This window comes from Cotesia glomerata, linkage group LG6 (assembly GCF_020080835.1).
Source record: "Cotesia glomerata isolate CgM1 linkage group LG6, MPM_Cglom_v2.3, whole genome shotgun sequence".
Taxonomy (NCBI): domain Eukaryota; kingdom Metazoa; phylum Arthropoda; class Insecta; order Hymenoptera; family Braconidae; genus Cotesia; species Cotesia glomerata.
Window position 1 is genome coordinate 19,963,043 of NC_058163.1, and position 22,202 is coordinate 19,985,244.

Here is a 22,202-nt window from a genome sequence, read left to right on the forward strand (position 1 = left end):
TTTTCTATCAACTTTTAATATCTCTTCTTTATTTATTATTCAAATTGTAATGGAAGTTTATGGTGTTTTAACTCTACAACCGAGTAGGAGGACAATCTAAAGCAAAACTTTCCACCTCATGATTTTAACAATAAAAAAAAAAAAAAAAAAAAAAAATTGTTAATTGAAAAATATCTACTATAATAAAAATTTTGCCAAGTGAAAAAAGCGAAATAAATATTTCAGTTATTAATAACAGGCCGATCCCCTCTTTTTCTCGCGTCGCACTCACTGCAAGAAACGGTACTATCTTTGTTGCACTCATGATTATAAAGCTATTGCAGTTTTATGTTTTTCTTTTATACAAATGCGAATGTCGAAAAAAACGCTCTGTTACGAAATAGATAATTAAAAAATCTATTACGTAGCAGAGCGTTTTTTCACAATTCTTCTTTGTCTAGGGGAGAAATATAAAGCTGCAATCGTAGGGATCAGCTGTTTATAAAAAATAAACCTATTAATTTACGAACGGGTAAACAATTTGAATTCGAGTCAACAATTCAAAATGGCGAATTCTCTAATCTCTTTCAACAGTTAATTGTTAATTATTGTAATTATAAAGAATTTAAAACGAAGAAAGGTGCGCCGTATCGGATCCAGCCCTTGCTTACCAAAGCATTGGACCGGGTTTGAGTCCGGCGTACACCAATGAATATTTTCAATATTTAAGTGTATTATTCTGCTCAGCCCAAAAAATAAAACGAGTTCCAATCTCAAAAAGTTTACCCCCTACCGTAGTCGTTCACGACCTTAGTAGTTTATGCGATTTTAAACAAATTAAAAAAAAAAAAAAAAAAAAAAACGAAGAAAAATTGTATTTAATTATCGATTTTTTTTTACAAAAAAAATGTACAATACGGTTATGATATTTGAATATTAAAAAAACAGAAGCTACCCTCTAAGAATGTTTTAAATTATGAATAAAAAATATTTACCAGTAATACAGCCTCCCATGCCATCCAGCGGAGCGGTATCTTGGTGTAACACTCGTTAACGTAATACTCACTATCGTATTTACTGCAATACATTGCGTGGTCTGATACCTTGATCGATAAATTCTTACCCACCACACAATTCCTTGCGGCTAGGTCACAATGAGCTATATTAAGGCTCTCCAAGTATCTCATACCCGATGCAATATGTGTAATAAATTTAAGTAATCGATTATAACTGCAATTTACAAAATTTATATTAGCATTACATAGCTTATTAATTACTATCGGTATCAGGAGCAGTAACAAAGGAAGTGGAAATGGCAACAGTTATGGTTATGATAATGATTAATTAACGGATGAATATGTTGTTAGTTGGATTGGAATGAATACACGGAATAGTAGTGTATTATTTGTTGTTATTGTTGTTATTATTATTATTATTATGATTGCTACTGTACCTTAATGGCGCTTCGTTGTCTGATTTTTCACGATTGCGAATGAAATCTGGCAGATCTCCAAGCTCGCCATACTCGAAGACCGCACCAAAAGGCTCCTCCTCAACTAATGCAACTATTCTCGTGATATTTGGGTCACGGATTTTAGCCAGAACATACATATCTCTCATAAAATCTTTCCTGGTAAAAACCACAAAGCAGAATTTATTCAATTAATTTATTTATTTATGTGTTCTGTTATTTGGTATGTTTCAAAGTTTAGATATTAGCAACCAACAAAGATGCAATAAGCTACAGTATCTGAATACAGACAAATGAATCAACCTAGAGAATAGAAGAGAACTCGGATAATTAAATAAAGTTAAATTATTTACTTGAGCGAGTCGGTAACTCCGCGCCAAAGAGACCGTACAATAACCAATTGTCGATTTCTCATAGTGCCCAAATCCGGGCTGTGAATTCCTTTGGCCTCACAAAGATGAACAAACCCGAAGCTACCCTCTCCTATTTTATCCAAGATTCGCAATCGGTGTCTTGATATGTGTTGTATGTCGTAATTGTCAACAGCATGCTGATGCTGGTGGTGGTGATGTTGATTATGATTATGGTGTTGGTGCTGGTTATAATAATCTTCTATTAGCAGCGACGTGAACAAGCTCGATCCAGTGTGCTGTTCTCTTCTTTTTATCTGAAATTTAGTCTTTATACCAAGTAGAAATATCCCTTTTATTTTTGACGTTATCAAGGTACAGATTAAATGTCATTAAAATTTATTAGCTCAGTTTTTCTGGTAACAATAAGGATTTCCGAAAAAATGACGACGCCTAAAATCTTTTTTTTGTGATAATCGACAAATTTGTCATTGTTATACAGAAACATAAAAATAATAAATTATTATTTGGATCATCTTATTGTTCCTCGTAAAACAACGAAAATATCGGACGTTATCAACTTCAAGATTATATTGTTTTTATATACGATGGATTGATAAATAAAGTAATTTTATTTTTTATGATCTTCACGAAGAAAAATAATAAAATACTCGTAAAAACTTTATCAAGAAAATTGTGATGAAAAACATAAACTTTTTTTCGTTTGTTCACTTTCAACTGAACAAAATAATTACTGCTTCTTTATCGTCATTTTATTTTTCTTAAAGTAATATATCCACAAAATAATTTGAAAATTGATTAAATTACTAAAAATAATTCTTTAAATATTTCCAGAAGAAATAAAAAAAATTTAAGTTTCAACTAAAAATAATCAAATTCAAAAATTTATGTTTTATATAATATTATTACTTCATCACTCGCATTGCACGAATTTCAATTCTTCTATGTACGTCTTGAAAATAATAAAAATAAACAAGAGTTCTTTATATTTACTTAAAAGCGCATTCAATCTTCAGTATATCTTACATCTATGTTTATATAAAAATATTACCAAGGATTTTAACCAACGATACGTTATGAAATGAAATTTCTTGTCAGTTTATAACAAAAAAAAAAAAAAAACGCCATTCGGCCACACCCAAAATGGAAGGTAGATTTCATAGAATTAATTATCATCTTGTCTCAATAACTTTCGTTTGACATTGAATGAAACTTATTTTAACATACATAAATAGGTTGTATTACATATTGCCTGAAAATGGTTAAATTGAACTTTTAATTTCGATAAAATAACTAATAATTGTCAAAATATCAACGTTATGTACGTTAAATTAAAGGTAATTTCATGAGCTTTCACATGAATTTATCAAAAATTAGCCATCTTTTTTCAATCAAAACTTATACATAAATGAAGTCACCAAAAACGTAATTTTTACTATTTTGATTATTTTGAAGAGCTACACTACTATTTCTGAACTAATTGAAGGATTTCGCTCATTTTAAGGCTCATGCAAGCTAATTATCCAACGAATCTGTATACTAAATTTCATTAGGATCTGTTCAGAATTCTCGATAGAATAACGTTCATAAGTCGGTTGTACTATACATTGTCTGAAAATGGTTCAATTGAACTCTTAATTTCGATAAAATAACTAATAATTGTCAAAATGTCAATGATATATATACATCAAATTAAAGGTAATTTCATGAAATTTGACATGAATTTATAAAAAATCAGCCATCTTTTTTCAATCAAAAGTTATACTTCAATGAAGTCACCGAAACTGTGATTTTCACTATTTTAATCATTTTGAAGAGCTACCATTTCTTCGCACTTATTCAAGGTTGTTATCCAAAGAATATGTGTAACAAATTTCATCTAAATCCGTCAAGAACTGTAGACACAATCGCGGCAACATCTCACGTTATATTACATACACTACCGACTGAAAGTTTTCGGACAAGATGAAAATTTATTAAAACGATTATTAAAGGTAAAATAAATCAAGAAGAAAGTCAATGACACGATCGTACATACTTTGTAAAATAAAATAGCATTTTCTTTATAGATCAAGTTAATTTGTTTATGCATCATATTTAAATTAAAAAGTAAACAAGCAGATGGTCCGGAAATTTTCCGTCGGTACTGTACATATATAAATTTTTTAACTAACGTTATTTTTTAGCTTTACTCGACTAGTTAAGAGATATAACGACAAAATTCCGAGTAAATTCCGACATAAGGACCAATGCAAAAGATTGATTTCTATGAAATCTACCTAAAAATGTAATACTACCTTCGTATAAGTATTTTAAATTTATCAAAATTCTTTCCTTGAAAAAGTTTCTCAATTAAAAAATTTTTTATGCGGTTATGCTTTCGGAGATCGTTATAGTTACCAGGAACAATAAGGATGAGAAAAAGTTCCGGGTAAATAAAATTATTCCACTCCTTGAATACCTAAAAAGAGCGTCAATTAAAAAGGTTCATACAGCAGCAGCACCATCATCATCAAAGATCTCTTTTACATTGGCATCAGAGGGTCTGGTTTGTATTATAATTATTATTATTATATCCGTACCTCGATATCATAATACCTCTTGAAAGACAGAAACTAACTGAATGTTTTATGAAAATAGATACAAACCGTGAGAATGTCAGTGGCTGCGTAGTATCCCTCATACACTTTATGACCCTTGGATGAATAACCATGATGCTTGGAGGACCTGTGGGCATAGGGAGTCTGCGGTTGCGGCCTTTCATTCGTCTCCGCCTCAGGCAAGGCTACTGTTGAATTACCACCGCAAACCTTAGCCGAGGAAGTCGTGGAGCCCCCAGCAGTGCCGGAATTAACCGACTCAGAAGCAAACTCGGCAACGTCTGCATAGTCAGTTTTGGAGCCACTGAACCTCTCCTCGGGAAAAAGAAGCTTGTAGGTGCTCTCTGCGTACACGCTGCGGTGCTCGTACTCGCTGGCCATGTCGCAGGAGTGGCTCTGCTGCATGTGGTCCCTCATCAAGGTCGCCGCGTCGTAGCTGGACATCGAGCTGGACCTCAGCTTGGAGGAGGAGCCCTTGAAGCTGCCCGTCAGTCTCGACTGCGTTCCGTTAACGACGATCGGGGTCGGCAGCTTCAAATCCTTCACATTTATCGTTATACCTGGAGCTGTTGAGCCACAAAGCAGTGCCGTGTGTTTTTGAAGAAGTGCTACCTTGTTTCGCCCGCGAAGCTTCATCAGGACCACGGTGCAGGTCAGCAGGAGTAACAGGACCGTCAGGGCGCCGCTTACCAATCCGATGTACGTCTGGGACCACCTGGGGCTTACTGGAAACGCGTCTGGCGTCTGGTTCCCGTTTGAATCCGAGTCGGTGATGTTAAACTCGTTGAAGGACGACTCGCTCGGGTCCTCCGTGGTGATGGAATCGTTCTGGGCTGTTGAGACGGTGTCCAATGGTCCCTCCTCGCTCGAATTACCAAACCTAGATCCTGCAACTTGAGATTAACGGGAGTTGGTTAAGGTAAGTAAGAGTCTTGTTATATTGAGTGAAGAGTGTATCTTATTGCCGGGAGATACTTATTAAGGGTCTTTAAAAGGAATGAGCATTTTTTTTTTTTTTTTTATAAAACAAAGTCTTGAAATTAGTAGAGTAACTATGAAGATTGGTAAATTAAAATAGAACTTACATTCTTGAAAATTTTCAATAATGTACTTTTTTTCTGAAGAATTAGTCGAATTTATTATTGTAATTTTTATTTAATTCAACTACAGCTATTTGCTTATAATAATAGAAACAGATATTGATATTATTTTGTTAAAAAATTAATATATTTTTTCATTTTAACAAATTCTTAAGTAAAGAAATTTATATCTGGACATATTTTTTAATTTCTTCTCAGAGATTGATAAAAACTTATTTTTTTTAAAAACATAAGTTAAATAAATAATAGGTGCATGCTTTTTTATACTATATTGAATAATAATGAGATAAGAAGATACTTGACTAATTTTTGGTTTTTTAAAAGATTTTTTTATCAAGAAGATTATTATAGAAAGCTTGGAAAATCCAAAAGTGCACGTCTCATAACGCTCATTCATCACAAAAAAAAAATAAAATAAGATAAAACTGAGATGATCGGAAACGCCCATGTGTGGCCAAAGATTGAATTATTTTTTTTATATATAAATATATAGATATACAAAAAAGACTATCCAGTGTATTAATTTTTTAATTAAATTACATTGAATTAGACGGTAATTTTCAATAGGCTATTACTCAGAATGATACTGAAGCGAATGAAAAAAAAATTGACTCAAAAGTGAAGTTTTTTGGGCGTTATCGTGACCACATACATCATCCGAACATACAGATAACCCGACGTCCACTGAAATATTTTTTCAAAACGGTTTTTTTTATACTATCTAGAAAAACTTATGTTTTTAAAAAGTATCTATTGTCATAAAAGAGTGTTCTTGTTGATATTTGTCAATTCATTTAATACTCAAAGTGCAAAAAAGATTGGATAAAAGCAATTTAAGCCGAGATAATTGCTTGACCTTGAGAGAGTGAAAGTAAAGCACTACACTGATAAAAAAATTAACTTGACTTAAAAGCCAAAATCTTGAACAAGAAAAATTTATTTAAATTAAGAATAGTTTCTTGACTCAAGAATTTATTCTCTTGACTCAAGAAAATCATTTTCTTCAAAATCGTATTCTTGGTTCAAGATTTTGGCTTTTGAGTCGAGTTAATTTTTTTATCAGTGTACTCAAACGTTTCGTGTTATGAAACGTGCAATTGTCATATTTAATGATTGTTAATTTTAGTATAATGATATTTAAGGATATGGAGGTTAGACTGCGTCAGAATAAAAAAACTTTTTTTTTTTTTGAGTAAATACATCTAAAAAGTTTTTTTGTTAGACCAAAAAAAACCTCCTAAAAGATGAGCTTGATATCTTGAAAATTGAGCTGGCGCATGGGGGGGGGGGTCCCCTTTCACATTTAAAATACATTGAAAAAAAATTTTTTTCTGTATTTTCATTGTAAATCGTCAAAAAATTTTTTTTTTCAAATTTACCTTTTCGTTATCTTGTAGAAAATTAAATTCTCTACAAAAAAGGTCTTTTTCATTTTTTCGCTAAAATGCATAGGAAAAAAGTTACAGGGCTTTAAAAAACGAAAATTATAAAAAGTCAAAAATAACTTTTTTTTTTGTTTTTCGACAACAAATTATTTTATTTTGTAAAATTCTTTACTTAATGTATCTATATTCAGTCTGTCAATTATATCTAAATTTGACCTATATATAGAAGAAAAAAAAATATATTTATTTATATTATATTTTTATATTATATATGGGGCATTCCATGCCAAATCGACCACTTTTGAACCCGACCCTTTTCGATTTTTCTAAAATTTTGGTATCTTTCTCTACCCTATTAAAAACAATAGAAATTTTTATTGTTTATAGAATTTTTAGATACGAAAATAATAAAATACGAAAAAATAATTCAATGTTTCTTTTAATTTTTTATCTAACTTTATTGGAAATTAATCAAATGTTATCGATGATTGTCACTTTTAATTTTTGTTTTTATTTTTTTTTCTCAGATTTTAAAGTTTTCAAAATCTGCTAAAAAATTTTCAGTGGTATAACAAAAAACAAACATTAAAAAAAAATTTTTTTTTCATTTCTAAAAAAAAATAGAAAGCAAAATTACCACTTTGAAAATTTCAGGAAATTCGCAGAAAATACTGAAGTTTTTTATAAAAAAAAAAAAAAAAAAATCGAAAATCAAAAATGTCAATCATCCCGAAATTTTCGTTTTTTTCGTTCGAAAATTTTCAAAAAAAACGCTGAATATGAATGCGAGTTATTATTTTTTTATTTTTCTAAAAAGTACATTTAAAAACAAAAATTTCAATAAAAAAATCATCCCAATAAGTTAATTTTCAAAAAAGTTATGGTTATTAAACAAAAAAAAGCTGTCTTTTTTAAATAACTCGTAACTTATTTTTGGTTGGGTAAAAAAATTTGAAAAAATTCTGAAAATTGTTTTCAGTAGGGTAGAGAAAGATACCAAAATTTTAGAAAAATCGAAAAGGGTCGGGTTCAAAAGTGGTCGATTTGGCATGGAATGCCCCATATATAATATAAAAATATAATATAAATAAATATATTTTTTTTTCTTCTATATATAGGTCAAATTTAGATATAATTGACAGACTGAATATAGATACATTAAGTAAAGAATTTTACAAAATAAAATAATTTTTGACGAGTAAAAATTAAAATACAGAAAAAAATTTTTTTTCAATGTATTTTAAATGGGAAAGGGGACCCCCCCCCCATGCGCCAGCTCAATTTTCAAGATATCAAGCTCATCTTTTAGGAGGTTTTTTTTTGGTCTAACAAAGAAACTTTTTAGATGTATTTACTCAAAAAAAAAAAAAGTTTTTTTATTCTGACGCAGTCTAATGGAGGTACTCCAAGCTAAATCATCAATTTTTTGAGGGACCATATGAAAAGTATAAAGTCATTTTTTTTTAGACAATGTAATAAACCAGTGTTAACGAAATTGATACTGAAGTTATTTTTTTTAGACACAAAAAAAATAATTTTTACTAGAATCAAGAAAGAATTGATTTCTTCTGAATACAGTTAAGAAGCTTTTCAATAAGACCAAATTGATAGTTTATGGATATAATTGTTAAATTTCAAGATATGTGTTCCAATCTCAGCCTTATGGAAGATCAAAGGGTATAGAGAGATTTTTATGCCGTTCTGAAGGCTAAGATCTAAAATATTGAACATCTGATTAGTCAATTAGGTTCAAAGGTTCAGAGTGCATTATATAGTTTCAACCATTGCTTAATTGTTAAGACAAGATGGACATATATGTAAACGTTTTGATCTTAGTCTAATGGACGGTCAAAGGGTAAAGGATCATTTTTATGCCCGGTCGATGATCAAAGTTAGTACATGAAACTATTACTTAACATATATGTAATTTTGGATCATTTACATAGTTTATAGTTATTAATACACATTGATAGTTATTACATAATACATCGTTACGGTTCAGTGTATTAATAATTATAACTATAACTAACTTTCGTGACAATTATGTTAGTGTAAGTTTGAAGTTTGCTTTTATGAAATTATTCTCTAGTGGTTATCAAAACATGTATCAATTATGAATATCTGATTGTCAAGAATTAAAGAATATTCTACAATGAAATAAAAATTGGAAACCACGTTTAATAAACTTAATTTTAATGTTATTGGGAGTTATTTTGTTAAAAAAAATCAAATTATGGATAATTTAACAAGAAAAACAAAATCATGGATTTTTTTTAATTGATAAATAATTGAAATAATTAAGATCATATCTTTTGGTTTGGCTTAAAATTTGCATTTTATGAAGAATTTTGAGAAATAAAAGAAAAAAAAATCAAGAGAGTCAGAAAATGTCGATTTAAAGCTTTGAAAATAAATAAATTGATAATAATTACTTCCAATAATTTTTGTAGTTATATTTTCTTTCTAAAACTACATGTGTAACTAAAACGAAAAAAATAATTCCCAATTTGTTTAAATATCGATATTTATAACTAGTTTATAATTAATTAAAATTTTTTCCACCTAAAAATTAAAAAAATGAATAGTGGTTTGGGATAAAAAGTTAAAAATTGATGCGTGAGTTGCTTTAATTAACGTATATCAAAAATTTAGCAAATTCAAAAAGAGTTGCATAAAAAACTCAGTAATTTGGCATGGAATGCCGCATGTATAAAAAACAAATAGTAAATAAATTGAAAAAATGAAAAATTATACAGTAAAAAATTTTGCGTCATTTTATATTCAAATCGTGTATAATAATACATGACGAATACATATTTTTGTGTAGTGTACGGATAAAGGCTTAATGTATTATACACAATTTTTTAATGCAATGACAATTTTTTTTACTGTATACAAGCTCTCAACGGAATTTAGTCTTTTTCGTAAATAAATAGTGAGTGATATATAAAAAAAAATTCAAAAAATATATTTCATATTAATATGAAAGTCATATAAACTTACAGCTCTCGAAGGAAATCTCGCTAACAAGAAGCCACTTTGAGCGCGGCTCAAGTTCCAATTTAATGAATCTACCCAGCCGAGATTTTAGCGATACGACTATTGGAATAATTCCTGGCGAATAGGGTGACTTCTCTTCAACAGATACCTCTATTGATGATGGATCATAACTCTCTCCGTCATTAGAAAACCAGATTTTTAAATTTTTAAAAACCTCGATGCCTCGAACAGGAGCATTGGCTGCGTAAATAACGCACATGTTAAACTCCCGAAGGTCAGAAAATTCAAAAACAAGGGGTACGGGATTTATATCTGTCCACCCGACCCAATGAGCTAAGGTTGAAGAAACCCTGGGATCCTCGCCCAGCATTCCGTCGACTAATTGACCAAGACCATCTATTAAATACTTAGCGTCTATATCTGTACGTCCGTCGTAGGACGTGTCTTCAACATTGGAGCCCCCGGGACCAAAGGTTACGCCCCGAGGTATCTTGTACTTTACTATTCGTTGTTCCCACATACAACCGTATATCTCTACTCGCATACACACGGTCCTTGGGTGCTGGCTGTAGGGCACGAAGCGTACTCTACTCGCCACGAAAGGCAGCTCTAGTTTCTGTCTCTCCACCAGGTACGTATTGCTATTGCCTCGAAGAATTTTGTCACCTGAAAGCGTCTTGTACTGATACCACTTAGAGTTTCTCCAGTACTCGAGGAAGAACGCCTCCGCGTATTCTTGGCCTTGTCCATTTCCAAACCGGCCCTGGGTTTCTGTCCACGTTATCAAGTGGTTCGTCGTCAAGTCGATCTCCAAATACTCGCGGATGTCATTGCTGATCTGCGCTTTGGGACACCACGCGCCTCCGTTTTTCTCCTGGCGGATTCTGAGATATAATTTTTTATTATTTTTACTTACATTTCATAATCTTATTAATATAATTTATAATTTTCTTTCAGGTTTGAGATTTCGAGTTTTATATTCATATTGAGATAAAAAAATCTGGAATACGATTGACCCTAAAGGCCATCCCTGCAACTTCCTGCTAATTCCATACACTGTAAAAAATTTGTGGAGTGAACGCGGAGTGTATGAAGAGTGAATGATTTTTAATTGATTCACTCCCAGCGGGAGTGATATTTACTCCGAGAAGGAGTTAATTTTTATTAATAATAAAATTCACTCCGCATTCACTCCCAAAATAAATGAATTTAGAAATAAATGAATTTTTGTAAAGAAAATATTTTTATAAACCCTTTTTATATTTAATTATTAAAAATTTAATTTATTATTTTTAATGATATTTCATTTTAATTATAATTATAATGTTTTTATTTATTTTTTTTATAAGTTAATTATAATTAAAAATTGTCAAAAAAAAATATGTAGATATATATACATATATATATATATTTTAGGGTGTGTCAAAATGTAACTTCCGTGGAGAACCTTTTAAAATTGGAATTTTGAGTTCCGCTTTTAACAGGAGCTGCGTTTGGGCATTTCCTGAGATATTTTGGTGTGAGACGATGTATTTGATTTTCATAGAATTTTTTAACAGAAGCTTAGTTTGGGCATTTCCGGTAAAAATTCAAAATTTGGCCGGAAGTACCCAATTAAATCTCCTGTTAAAAAATTCTATGAAAATCAAATACATCGTCTCACACCAAAATATCTCAGGAAATGTCTAAACGCAGCCCCTGTTAAGAGCGGAACTCAAAATTCCAATTTTAAAAGGTTCTCCACGGAAGTTACATTTTGGCACACCCTAATATATATATATATATATATATATATATATATATATATATATATATATATATATATATATATATATATATATATATATATATATATATTAGGGTATTTCAAAAAAAAAAAAAATTTTTTTTTTAATGGCGTTGAAAAGTTGAAAGTACATTTAAAAACAAAAATTTTGGCGCCTATTAGAGCCCTTAATATTAATATTAAGGTTTGCCTCAATTCATTTGTAATTTTTCTATTTAAATAACACGAGAAAACTTTTTTTTTATTTTTGAATTTTAATTACTTTGATGGCTTGTTTACGCAATATTCCAGAGAGAGGTCTTATAGGAAATTTCACGCTCTACAAAAAACATCTGAAGGTCAAAGTTCCTCAGATCAACCGTTTCAAAGATATTTGCAATCAAAAATAACACCAATCAAAAATTTCAAATATTTTCCAATAAAATTGCAAAAAAAAATCATACTTTATATTGATATTGTTTTTTTTTTGTAAAATCAATTGAATTCTGTTAATTTGAGATTTTAATTTTTTTTTTGCTTATTTACTCCATACGTAACTCACAAAAAGTACAAATACATAAATACAAAGGTTAAAATTATCAAACAAATGATTTTTGGGTCTCTTTTATAACAAATTAATTTTATATTTCATAAAGTTTATAAATTTTTGTAAGATGAAAATGTAAAGTTCCTGATCACATTTTATTAAAAATGTTAAAAAAATTATAAATATATTAAATCAATTCAATCAACTATAAAATTTGATTAATTTTTTTCATTTAAAAAATATTGAATGAGCTTTATTCAGCTCCGTCGATAAAAGTAGTATATTCGTTTGATTTGAGTAATGTAGTTAGTAAGCTCTGTGTTGGTAAGCTTGGTCGTTCAGTACCAATTTCTCTTTGTTGCTCTGCTTTCAATGCTTTGTTCTATCTTCTCGTCATTGTCTTTCTTTATTGATACTGATTGTTATTTAAATTCGTTATATTATTAATTTAATTTGCTTATAATTAAAATATATAAGTTATAAATTTTATGATCACAATGGTGAAAACAGTGTACTTGATTGGTGATGTATTAAGTGAATTTGGTGGAAAAAATTACCTTCATTGAAAGAGGTTATGTCACTTTTATTTTATTATCTCAAAACGAAAAATTTTTCAGTGAAAGAAAGCATATCAACCACTGTCGACAAAGTTTTCGAAATTTGGTGTGTGGCACAAATCCCGACAAGAGAGAAAAGATCTGCTTTTTTAAAACTAACCTCAAATCACAATCGATGGAGGAATTTACAAAAAAACTGTAAGAGGAAAAAGTCAAAATTTCAAAAAAAAAAAATGAATCCCTTTTTCGGGACGAATTAAATAAACTATTTGATATAGCTCATGCTGATGTGCTAAATTTACTGGATAAAGAAAAAAGATTATTTTATTTGGGACAAAAATCTTCCAGTCGACGTGATTTTATTTCATATAATTCTCAACCAATTCCAGAAGATGTTGAAGATATGGATGTTGATGTAAGCGATGAAAATAATAACTACAGTAATAGTGATAACAATAATAAAGAGAACATTGATATCAATTATAATAACAATAATGATAGTGGTACATTTGATGTCGGAGAGTTCGGTAATGACAATGTTGACTATTCTTGTACAGTTGAGACTGATAATGCTGTTAATCATGAAGTATCAAGTCAAACATCTAAGTTATCCCAGAAATCTTTGGAAAGTAATACTTCTCGTATAATCTCTGATTATGAAGATGAAATTCCAAAACAACAAGTTCCTAAAATTGATCTAATGACACCAGAACTTGCTGCGGCTTTGGATAGAGCTAATGTGAGTAGTAGGTCGGCGACTTACATTTTTGCTGCTTTATTATCTAGCCTAAATATTGATTGTGCAAGCGTAAACTTCAGTCATTTGACTATTCACCGAGCACGGGAAAAATTTCGCAAAGAAGCGACGTTAAATCTGAAAACTAATTTGGAAACTGATAATTATGTGCTACATTTTGATGGAAAACTGTTGTCAGATATTACAGGTATAGAACAAGTTGACCGGCTTCCTATTATTTTATCATCATCAGGTAAATTTCAACTGTTAGGAGTCCCCAAACTAGAATCTGGAACTGGACAAAATCAAGCTTCAGCTATTATTACAACAGTAAAACAATGGAATATTAATACTGATAACATCAAAGCATTGTGTTCTGATACTACAGCGTCAAATACGCTGTAGTATTTTGGAAGTTATAACACCAATCAAAGATGAAATTTTGAAATTCGTTAATAATCAAATAGAAGTAAAATTTTTTAATCCAGCGCTAAAGAATTATCAACTGATGTTAAAGTGAAACATGAAAATTTATGAAGTTCCGTATAATCATCCATTTTACACTTAATAATTAACCCCGTTGTAAATAAAAATATTGGAAATCAATTTCACATGATTATTACACTCTTAATCATCATTAACGATTACAATTGCATTTGTAAAATATTTTGTAACTTTTACTTCACATCATAGTTGATAATAATTAATGTTCTTTACTTTGAGGTTGCAATGTAATTAATTTTATTTTGACTTTGAACTTTTTTTGTAGATGGATCATTGTCGTGACGATTACCGTGAACTCCTGCAATTATCATCGATATTTTTGAGTGCTACTACCACAAATATTACATTTAAGCGTCCTGGAGCCGTCCATCATGCAAGGTGGATGGCTAAAGCAATATATAGTTTAAAAATTTTTTTATTTAGAAATGAATTTCATCTTACTAAATCAGAAATAGCTGGATTACGAGAACTTAGTTTATTTATCATAATATTCTATTTAAAAGCTTGGTATACTGCGCCGTGCGCTATAGCAGCACCTAATAATGATTTAACTTTAATTAAAGAATTAATTTCATATAAAAAATTTAATAATACTATTTCACGGGCATGCTCAGAAAAATTAGCCGATCACTTGTGGTATTTAAATAACGAGTTGTCTGTTTTATCTCTCTTTGACGAAACTGTTTCAGTTGAAACAAAAAGAAGAATAGTTCATGCTTTAAAAAACTGTGAAACCAATGAAACTACAACGAGTCGTTTTATAATCGATAAGAAAAATTTAGAGTCATTATTAAATAAAGATCTTAGTCAATTTGTATCTATGAGATCGATAAATCTGTTTAAATCGTTTGATTTGTCGTATGATTTCATTGATGAGGATGTAACTTTGTGGCCTCAGAATCTAAATTACAAAAGAAACTTGGAGTATTTTGAGAAACTTCGAGTTGTAAATGATGTAGCAGAACGCGGCGTGGCATTGATAGAGCAGTATAATCGATGCTTAACGAAAAATGAAGAACAGCTTCAGTATTTATTGCAAGTAGTGACAGAACACAGAAAACGATATCCTAATTGCAATAAAAATAATTTTATAAAACTGTAATATTTTCAAGTTAGAAAAAATTTTATGAATTGTTGTTAAATATTGTTTTTTGTTATAAAGAATTGATTGTTTAATAGAATTTATTAGTATTTGGTAGAAAATAAAATAAATTTGTTATAAAAGAGACCCAAAAATCATTTGTTTGAAATGAATTGAGGCAAACCTTAATATTAATATTAAGGGCTCTAATAGGCACCAAAATTTTTGTTTTTAAATGTACTTTCAACTTTTCAACACCATTAAAAAAAAAAAGATTTTTTTTTTTTTTTGAAACACCCTAATATATAAAATATATAAAAAATGTTATGTAGGTACTCGAATGAAAGAACTCGATGAGTGTAACATCGGGATGAGCTTATATCTTTCAAAACTTCAATAATTAAGAAATGACATTGTATCTTGTCAACTAATGATATTTTTAAAGATATAAGCTCATCCCGATGTTATACTCATCAAGACTTTTCATTTGAGTACCCACATCAATTTTTCATATATTTATATATATTATATATATGTATATATGAAAAATATATCAACAATGCATGTGGGTACTCAAATGAAAGCTCTTGATGAGTGTAACATCGGAATGAGCTTATATCGATAAAAACATCATTAGTTAACAAAATACATTATCATTCGTTAATTATTAACATTTTCATAAATATAAGTCCATTATGATTTTATACTCATCGAGACCTTTCATTTAAGTACCCACATGAATTTTTTCATATATCTTATATATATAATATTTATAAAATATATGAAAAGTGCATGTGGGTAGTCAAGGTCAACAACAATTTATAAATAAAAAATCTATTAAATAAACATTTTCTCGTACACTGAATTGTGAATTTAAACCATTCTGGAATCCACCGGAAGACACACAACAAATTTCATTAAAATCGGTCCAGCCGTTTAGGAGGAGTTCAGTGACAAACACACGCACAGAAGAAATATATAAAGATTATTTTTGAGATTTTTTTTGTAGAACGAAAATTCATCCTTATGTTATTTATTTTAAAAACTCCGAACGCGGATGTTTTTCGGAGTGAAATTCGAAATCATTCCGAAATCACTCTAAAATCACTCCGCAAATAAAAACTCCGGATTCACTCCCTACGCGGAGTGATTAATTACTTCACTTCGGAACTCCGAGTGATGGGAGTGAAATTCACTCCGGATTTTTTACAGTGTATCTAAACGCTTAAAATTGCACTTATGACGTTTTTGAGCTCTTCGAGCTCAAAAATATAATTTATATGTTATTTCAAGCTCTCCGAGCTCATAGAATTAGCTGTTCTAAGCTTTTGAGCTTTCCGAGAAGTTTAATAAAACAGTATTTTTTAAATTTTCAAACTGCAATAATTTCTGAATGAATGAATCGATTTTCACGCGGTTAGCATCGAACTGAAAATCTTAGAGAAATTTGAAAAATTCCCTTTTTCCGAATTTTTTCGAGAACGATAACTCACGAACCAATCAACCGATTTTCACGTTCTTGGTGGCGATCAACGTGGTTTTTTAGGCTCTAATAATGATTTTATTTCATCAAAAACGATCCAAGAAAAATGTTGGTTATGTGAAAAAAACACTTTTTTCGAAATTTTTCGTTTTCGTTAACTCTCGAACGAATTAACCGATTTTGACGGAACTGGTTGAATCAACGTAGTTTTTTAAACTTAAGAGCGGATTAGTTTTTGGAAGTGATCGGTGGAGCCATTTTGAAGTTACTCTAAAAAAACGATTTTTTGAAAATTTTATTTTTTAGATTTCTCAAAATCTAGCGAACCGAATCGATTCGAACTTTCACCAAATTTAATAGAAATGATACTCTTTGGATCGCCACTTATTTCGATCCGATCGGCCAAGCCGTTCAAAAGTTATAAGCGTTTTACACACACACACACACACACATACACAGCCGCACGGACACCATCGCGGGAATAGTCAGGGAAACTTCACCGAAAAAAAAGTATGAGTCTCACACTTATAAATATCAGTGATATTATAATACTTGGTATTGCGAATAGACTTAAACAATATTTGAGTCTCAATGCAATATTTTTAAGCGCTACACTAAAACTCGTTTAAGTCATACACTTAAACCGACTTTGAGTGCCACCGCAAAACTCATAACCACAATACACTCAAATATGTTAATTTTTTATTAATTTATATATTTAATTTCTTAATTTTTTAAATTTTATTTATTAAAAAATATTGATTAAGACACTAGTGTTAGGATGTTACAATTATTGTAATAAAGGTTAACCTCGGTTGACAATGTGTTCAAATTTTACATTATAAAATGACATATATGTAATTTTATATTATACCTTACATATATGTAAGGTATACCTTCAAACAGTTGATGATAGGAGGATTAATTCCACTCAGTTAATTTATTTTTCACCCACGGATCCATAAATAATTATTGTTAATGTCAATTATATAAATATTTTTTTTATGCTCTTAAAAACGATGTTTAGGTTGAAGGTATAAACACAGTATATAATCACGGGGAAAAAAGAAGCGAAGTACGCGCTGAGTCTTATGCGGGAACTTTTTTTGTTATACTCTCTGAACTTGCAATAGTATCGTACGGAAAATATAAGTCACTCACTTAAACAGAGTATTGCGATAATACTTAAACTTTTTTATATTATATTCGCAATACCAATTCATTAAAAAAGAGTATACCCATAGGACTTAAACTTTTTTTTCAGTGTTCCTGTGACGTTAAAACGTCGAGATCTGATGAAAACTCAATTTTCGCAAAACGGGGTAAAACCAATAACTTCCCGATTTTTGAAAATTTTCAATTTTCTTCGCGGGAAGTTAAAAATTGATGGGTTAATTTTGTTTATCAACGAAAACAGACTGAAAAGTATATAAAGAATTTGTTTGTATAAATTACTCTCGAGTTAAAATATTGAAGTTACATCTGCATAATGAACGTAGATTAAAATTACAATGAGTTAATAAATTTATCTTAAGTTTAATTTACTAGAAATGAACCAGCGAGTAACATTTTTCTATAATTGCATATTCTACTCCGTAATACTCGTAGAGTTTTTTTTTTGTGGAATTTTGTTCAAATAAATTTGGTCAACATAAATTCGCTTAAGGTCAACTTAGTGTCAAATAATATATTTAAATAAACCATTAAATTTACAGAGATAAATCCAATTTTAGTGAATCGTTTGTAACTTCAATGTAAAAGTTAGTTATTTTGACTCCAATTTACGTAAAATTTTATTAGCTGTTTTCAACTATAAATAATTTTTAAGTTGATATTAGTATGGTTTTAAAAAATTTAATTTAATAAATTAATTTCTTTTTTTGTTTTGAAAATTTTTTTACTTTTAAAATAGTAAAAAATCTGTTATTTTAAAGTATTATAATTAAAAAACCTAAAAATTATTGCGTAGTTTTTGAACAATGAAAGATAATTATAGCATGGTTATTAATTTTCGCATTGGTCTCGCACCGTAAAGCGAGTGATTACAATTTGAATAATAAATGACAACTCAGATATTTATTAGTTTTTTTAATTATAAAAAATATTCGCTTGAATTACTGAGAAACTAAAAATGGGATTGTTTAAAATTTTAAAAGGTTTAATTTTATTTATCGAAAAATTTTTTATTTTTTAGATAGCAAGAGAAGTTCAGGAGATATACACTGTCCAATTTAAAAACTTGAAAATTTATTTTTTGGCTTAAATCCAGAAACAACAAACTAAATAAAACGATGTGATAATGTGCAAAAATGTCAAAAAAATCAGATCCGTTTTTAAACTGGGCGGTGAAATTATCCAGAGTGAAATGGAATGCGTGTAAAACTAAAATGCTTTTACATGAAGGCTGTCGGCATGTTATACTTATCAAATCAAGTAATATAATATATATTGTGTATATTTATTAATTTTAATTGGAACATAATACTATTTATTCAAAAAGTAACAATAGAATGTATTGTAACTTCCGACAAAAATGAAATTTCAGAAAACTCGTCAATTAAAATCAGTAAATATAAAAATTGATAGTTTTTGAAATAATTACTCGCAAGGATGGTTATGTTGCAAATTTTTTTTGATTCATTAAAATAAACGAGGTAATATAATATTTATTTTTAAAAAATTCAATAATTATTTTCTACACTGATAGAAAAATTTTTCGACTGTTAATAAATACGTTTATTCCGAGCTAATTTAATAATTTATATAATTTAATAAACAAATTTTCTGCTGAATAAATATTCATTTGAGAGAAATGTACATTCAGTAGCAATTAAAGAGTATCTATTGATTATTAATAAACATTTATTAATTGCTGATAAATATTTTCTATACTCTCAATATCGATGTTAATGGATTATTTTAAATTTATGAAATTGCAATTTATAGTCGTTGCAGTACTTGCTCCGATATCTTCAACAATTTATAGTATTTTCTAAAACATAAACATAAGGATTTTTATAATTATTTCTAAAACTTAAATAACAATTACCGCCAAATTTTCTAATAAAAATATTAATAATCTAAAAACAAAAAAACTGCTCAACTTGATTAAAAAAAAAACTGATTTATTAAGCAAATTTAATAATAAATGAAATACGGTTGCTTAAAAATAAGAGGCTATAAAAAAATATTAAATGTCTTTATTCGCTTGATACTTTTCAGCCCTGATAAATATTTGTAAGCTTTTAATAAATCCTTTTTAATAAACGATTTATTAACCTCAGATAAATATTTATCAAGTATATATAACTCGGATTCATAAATAATTTCTTAATTAACAGATACCATCGGAGCAGAAAGGACAAAAACAGTTAAGATCTGGATCCCCTTTATAAAACTCGAAATCTCAAAGTTTTTTCACAAGTTAAGACTCAGAGCTCCTTAATATAAACGAGACTTGTAATTACGAGCAAACACAATAATTAGTACCTGGCATTTTGAGGACCGACAGACTTGGTCTCGTAACTAGATGAAGCAGATATCGCGTCGTCGGGTATTTTACCCTCTTCCATTCCCAGCGGGAGCACACATTGAGCTGTAAAATAATAATAAATTTATCAATTTTGTATTGAGCAAAAGCGCCCGCACCAGAAGAAGAAAACGAAGAGAGATAGAAAAATATAGCTAACTAGCGTAGAAGAGGATCTGCAGGAGTAAATGAAAGAATCGTATAGAAGGTAACGTGCCGTAGTGAGATGGTTAATAATGAAATGGCAGTGGATATAACGTACTCGTGGAAATGAGCAGAAATACGGGTGCGGGTTAGGTTGGACGCGGGCTCGTTTTCAAGCTTCCGCACGTTGGGCGCCCGCCGGTGGTCCCTTGGGCTCTTGGTTAACAGTACAACGCGGGTAGGACCGTGGAGTTGTGGTGTAGCAGTACATAGAACATATACCAAATACACCAGCAGGATACAGGAGAAAATGAACACGATGTTACACTGGTGTACGTGGATGCAAAAGGTCTGGGGTATGAAGCAGAGAGCGAACAAATTTCCGGAGCAACGCTCTCACTGTAGATTATTCATACTCACCGGAAGCATTCTTAATCTGGTGCTCTGGTGACGTCGACGCCGCGTAGCACCAAGTTACAATGGACGCCCCTAAAACTAGAAGAGCGAACCTCCCAACCAGATTGACTCCTACCAGTGAGTTCCTCATGATCCGCCGCTAAGTCTGTTTCCGTTATTTGAATCCTAGCCTTAAATAGTGCTGACGGTGATCCTAATTCTGTTTTTGTTTCCAGTTCTGCTGCTAATGCTGGTGGTGTTGGTGTTGGTTCTGCTACTGCTGATGATGCTGATGCTGCTAAGCCGTGAGATGTTGGCCATAGCAAACTCATTGCAGGCCCATCCGCCGGCTTCTGATGTCATACCATTTTACGCTGAAACAGAACAGTTGAACAAGAGAACAGTTAATTGTTCCGTTTGTCGTCCCTTCGGGCGCACGCCGAATGCTATAATTGCCCGTAGAGGAAGACGCGGAAATTAACTGAGGGAATGGGGAGACAAGTAAACGAAGAAGGTAACCAAGAAGACTAGACAAAGACATTACGAGATATTCCGTAGCTGTACGCCGTACGCCGTACGTCTCATCCTACTATCTACTATTCCACCCTCAACCTCACTCCATTTATCCGGTTATCTTTCTTGCTCTTGCTCTTGCTCTTGCTCTTGTTCTTGTTCTTGCTCTTACTCGAATCCGAAACTCCCAAGCGTTTTATCCACGGGAAAGATCGCTCGCCAGCAGCCACTTGAAACCCTTTTCATTGTCCGGTGAGTCGACAAATGCCAGCCAGTCGGAAGTTTAATGAGATTCTATACAAAAATTGTTTTACCCTTTGATTCAAGTCCATACACTTCAGCTATCTCATTGCTATGTATATTTATTTATATTACTACACCCACTGTTATGTGTTTAGTTGTTTCATTTGCTTAAGTTTTAATTCTCGATGTTTGATCCCTTCCCTACTCTTCTATGCAGGATACATACCCTACCTATATACATTGTACACATGTATGAATGTATCAAGCTAACCGAAGTAAAGGGATAATTTGTATAAATATGTACGCATGTTTGTTTCAAGTGGTTCATTTGTGTATACCAGTGCTTTATATTGCCTTGATTAGGAAACAATCCTTTGAACAATTGTCAGTGAGTTCGTCGAATTAAATTCATTGTACATTGTACAAGTGAGTAACTCTAAAGAAATGTGTAATGACAATCAGATGTATCGGGTTAAATGTTATCGATTCCTAGACATACAAAACAAAATTCTTCACATTTATAGATTGAGAAGAAATCGGTCACATGTGCTACAATATCTCCGCATTTTATGTCAGTCATCAATTTAATATAGGGTAGGGCGGGGCTAGTTGATCGTAGGGGTAAGTTGTGCAATCGAAATATCTCGAAAACTAAGCAACTTACAACAAAAGTGTAGATGGTGAAAAGAAAGGGGAGAGAAGAACACATCGCGCGAAAATCAACTGCCGTCCGATGTTTAGACTAACTGACAAAACGTTTTCTTTTTTTTTTGCTTAAAAAAAAAAAAAAAAACAGGT

General features: G+C 30.5%; 2 protein-coding genes across 5 annotated transcripts in view; one reads left to right on the forward strand and one right to left on the reverse strand.

The window, feature by feature from the left end:
* Nucleotides 1–22,202, reverse strand: part of LOC123267398 (discoidin domain-containing receptor 2-like) — a 37,259-nt gene that overhangs the window by 2,426 nt on the left and 12,631 nt on the right. The window contains exons 2-9 of one of the 4 annotated variants that reach the window (XM_044732009.1): nucleotides 20,673–21,022; nucleotides 20,069–20,174; nucleotides 9,910–10,790; nucleotides 5,034–5,314; nucleotides 4,470–4,961; nucleotides 1,804–2,129; nucleotides 1,433–1,609; nucleotides 975–1,209 (exon numbers count right to left, since the gene is read on the reverse strand). In XM_044732009.1, coding sequence (XP_044587944.1) covers nucleotides 975–1,209; nucleotides 1,433–1,609; nucleotides 1,804–2,129; nucleotides 4,470–4,961; nucleotides 5,034–5,314; nucleotides 9,910–10,790; nucleotides 20,069–20,174; nucleotides 20,673–20,799 — 2,625 coding nt within the window. In that variant the 5' untranslated portion in view covers nucleotides 20,800–21,022. Of the gene's footprint in view, nucleotides 1–974; nucleotides 1,210–1,432; nucleotides 1,610–1,803; nucleotides 2,130–4,469; nucleotides 5,315–9,909; nucleotides 10,791–20,068; nucleotides 20,175–20,672; nucleotides 21,023–22,202 lie in introns of all 4 variants that reach the window. The other 3 variants (XM_044732006.1, XM_044732007.1, XM_044732008.1) reach the window with 3 other exon arrangements.
* Nucleotides 13,369–15,131, forward strand: LOC123267437. Its single transcript, XM_044732060.1, has 2 exons — nucleotides 13,369–13,980; nucleotides 14,281–15,131. The coding sequence occupies exon 2, from the start codon at nucleotides 14,281–14,283 to the stop codon at nucleotides 15,115–15,117; it is 837 nt and encodes a 278-aa protein (XP_044587995.1). The 5' UTR covers nucleotides 13,369–13,980; the 3' UTR covers nucleotides 15,118–15,131.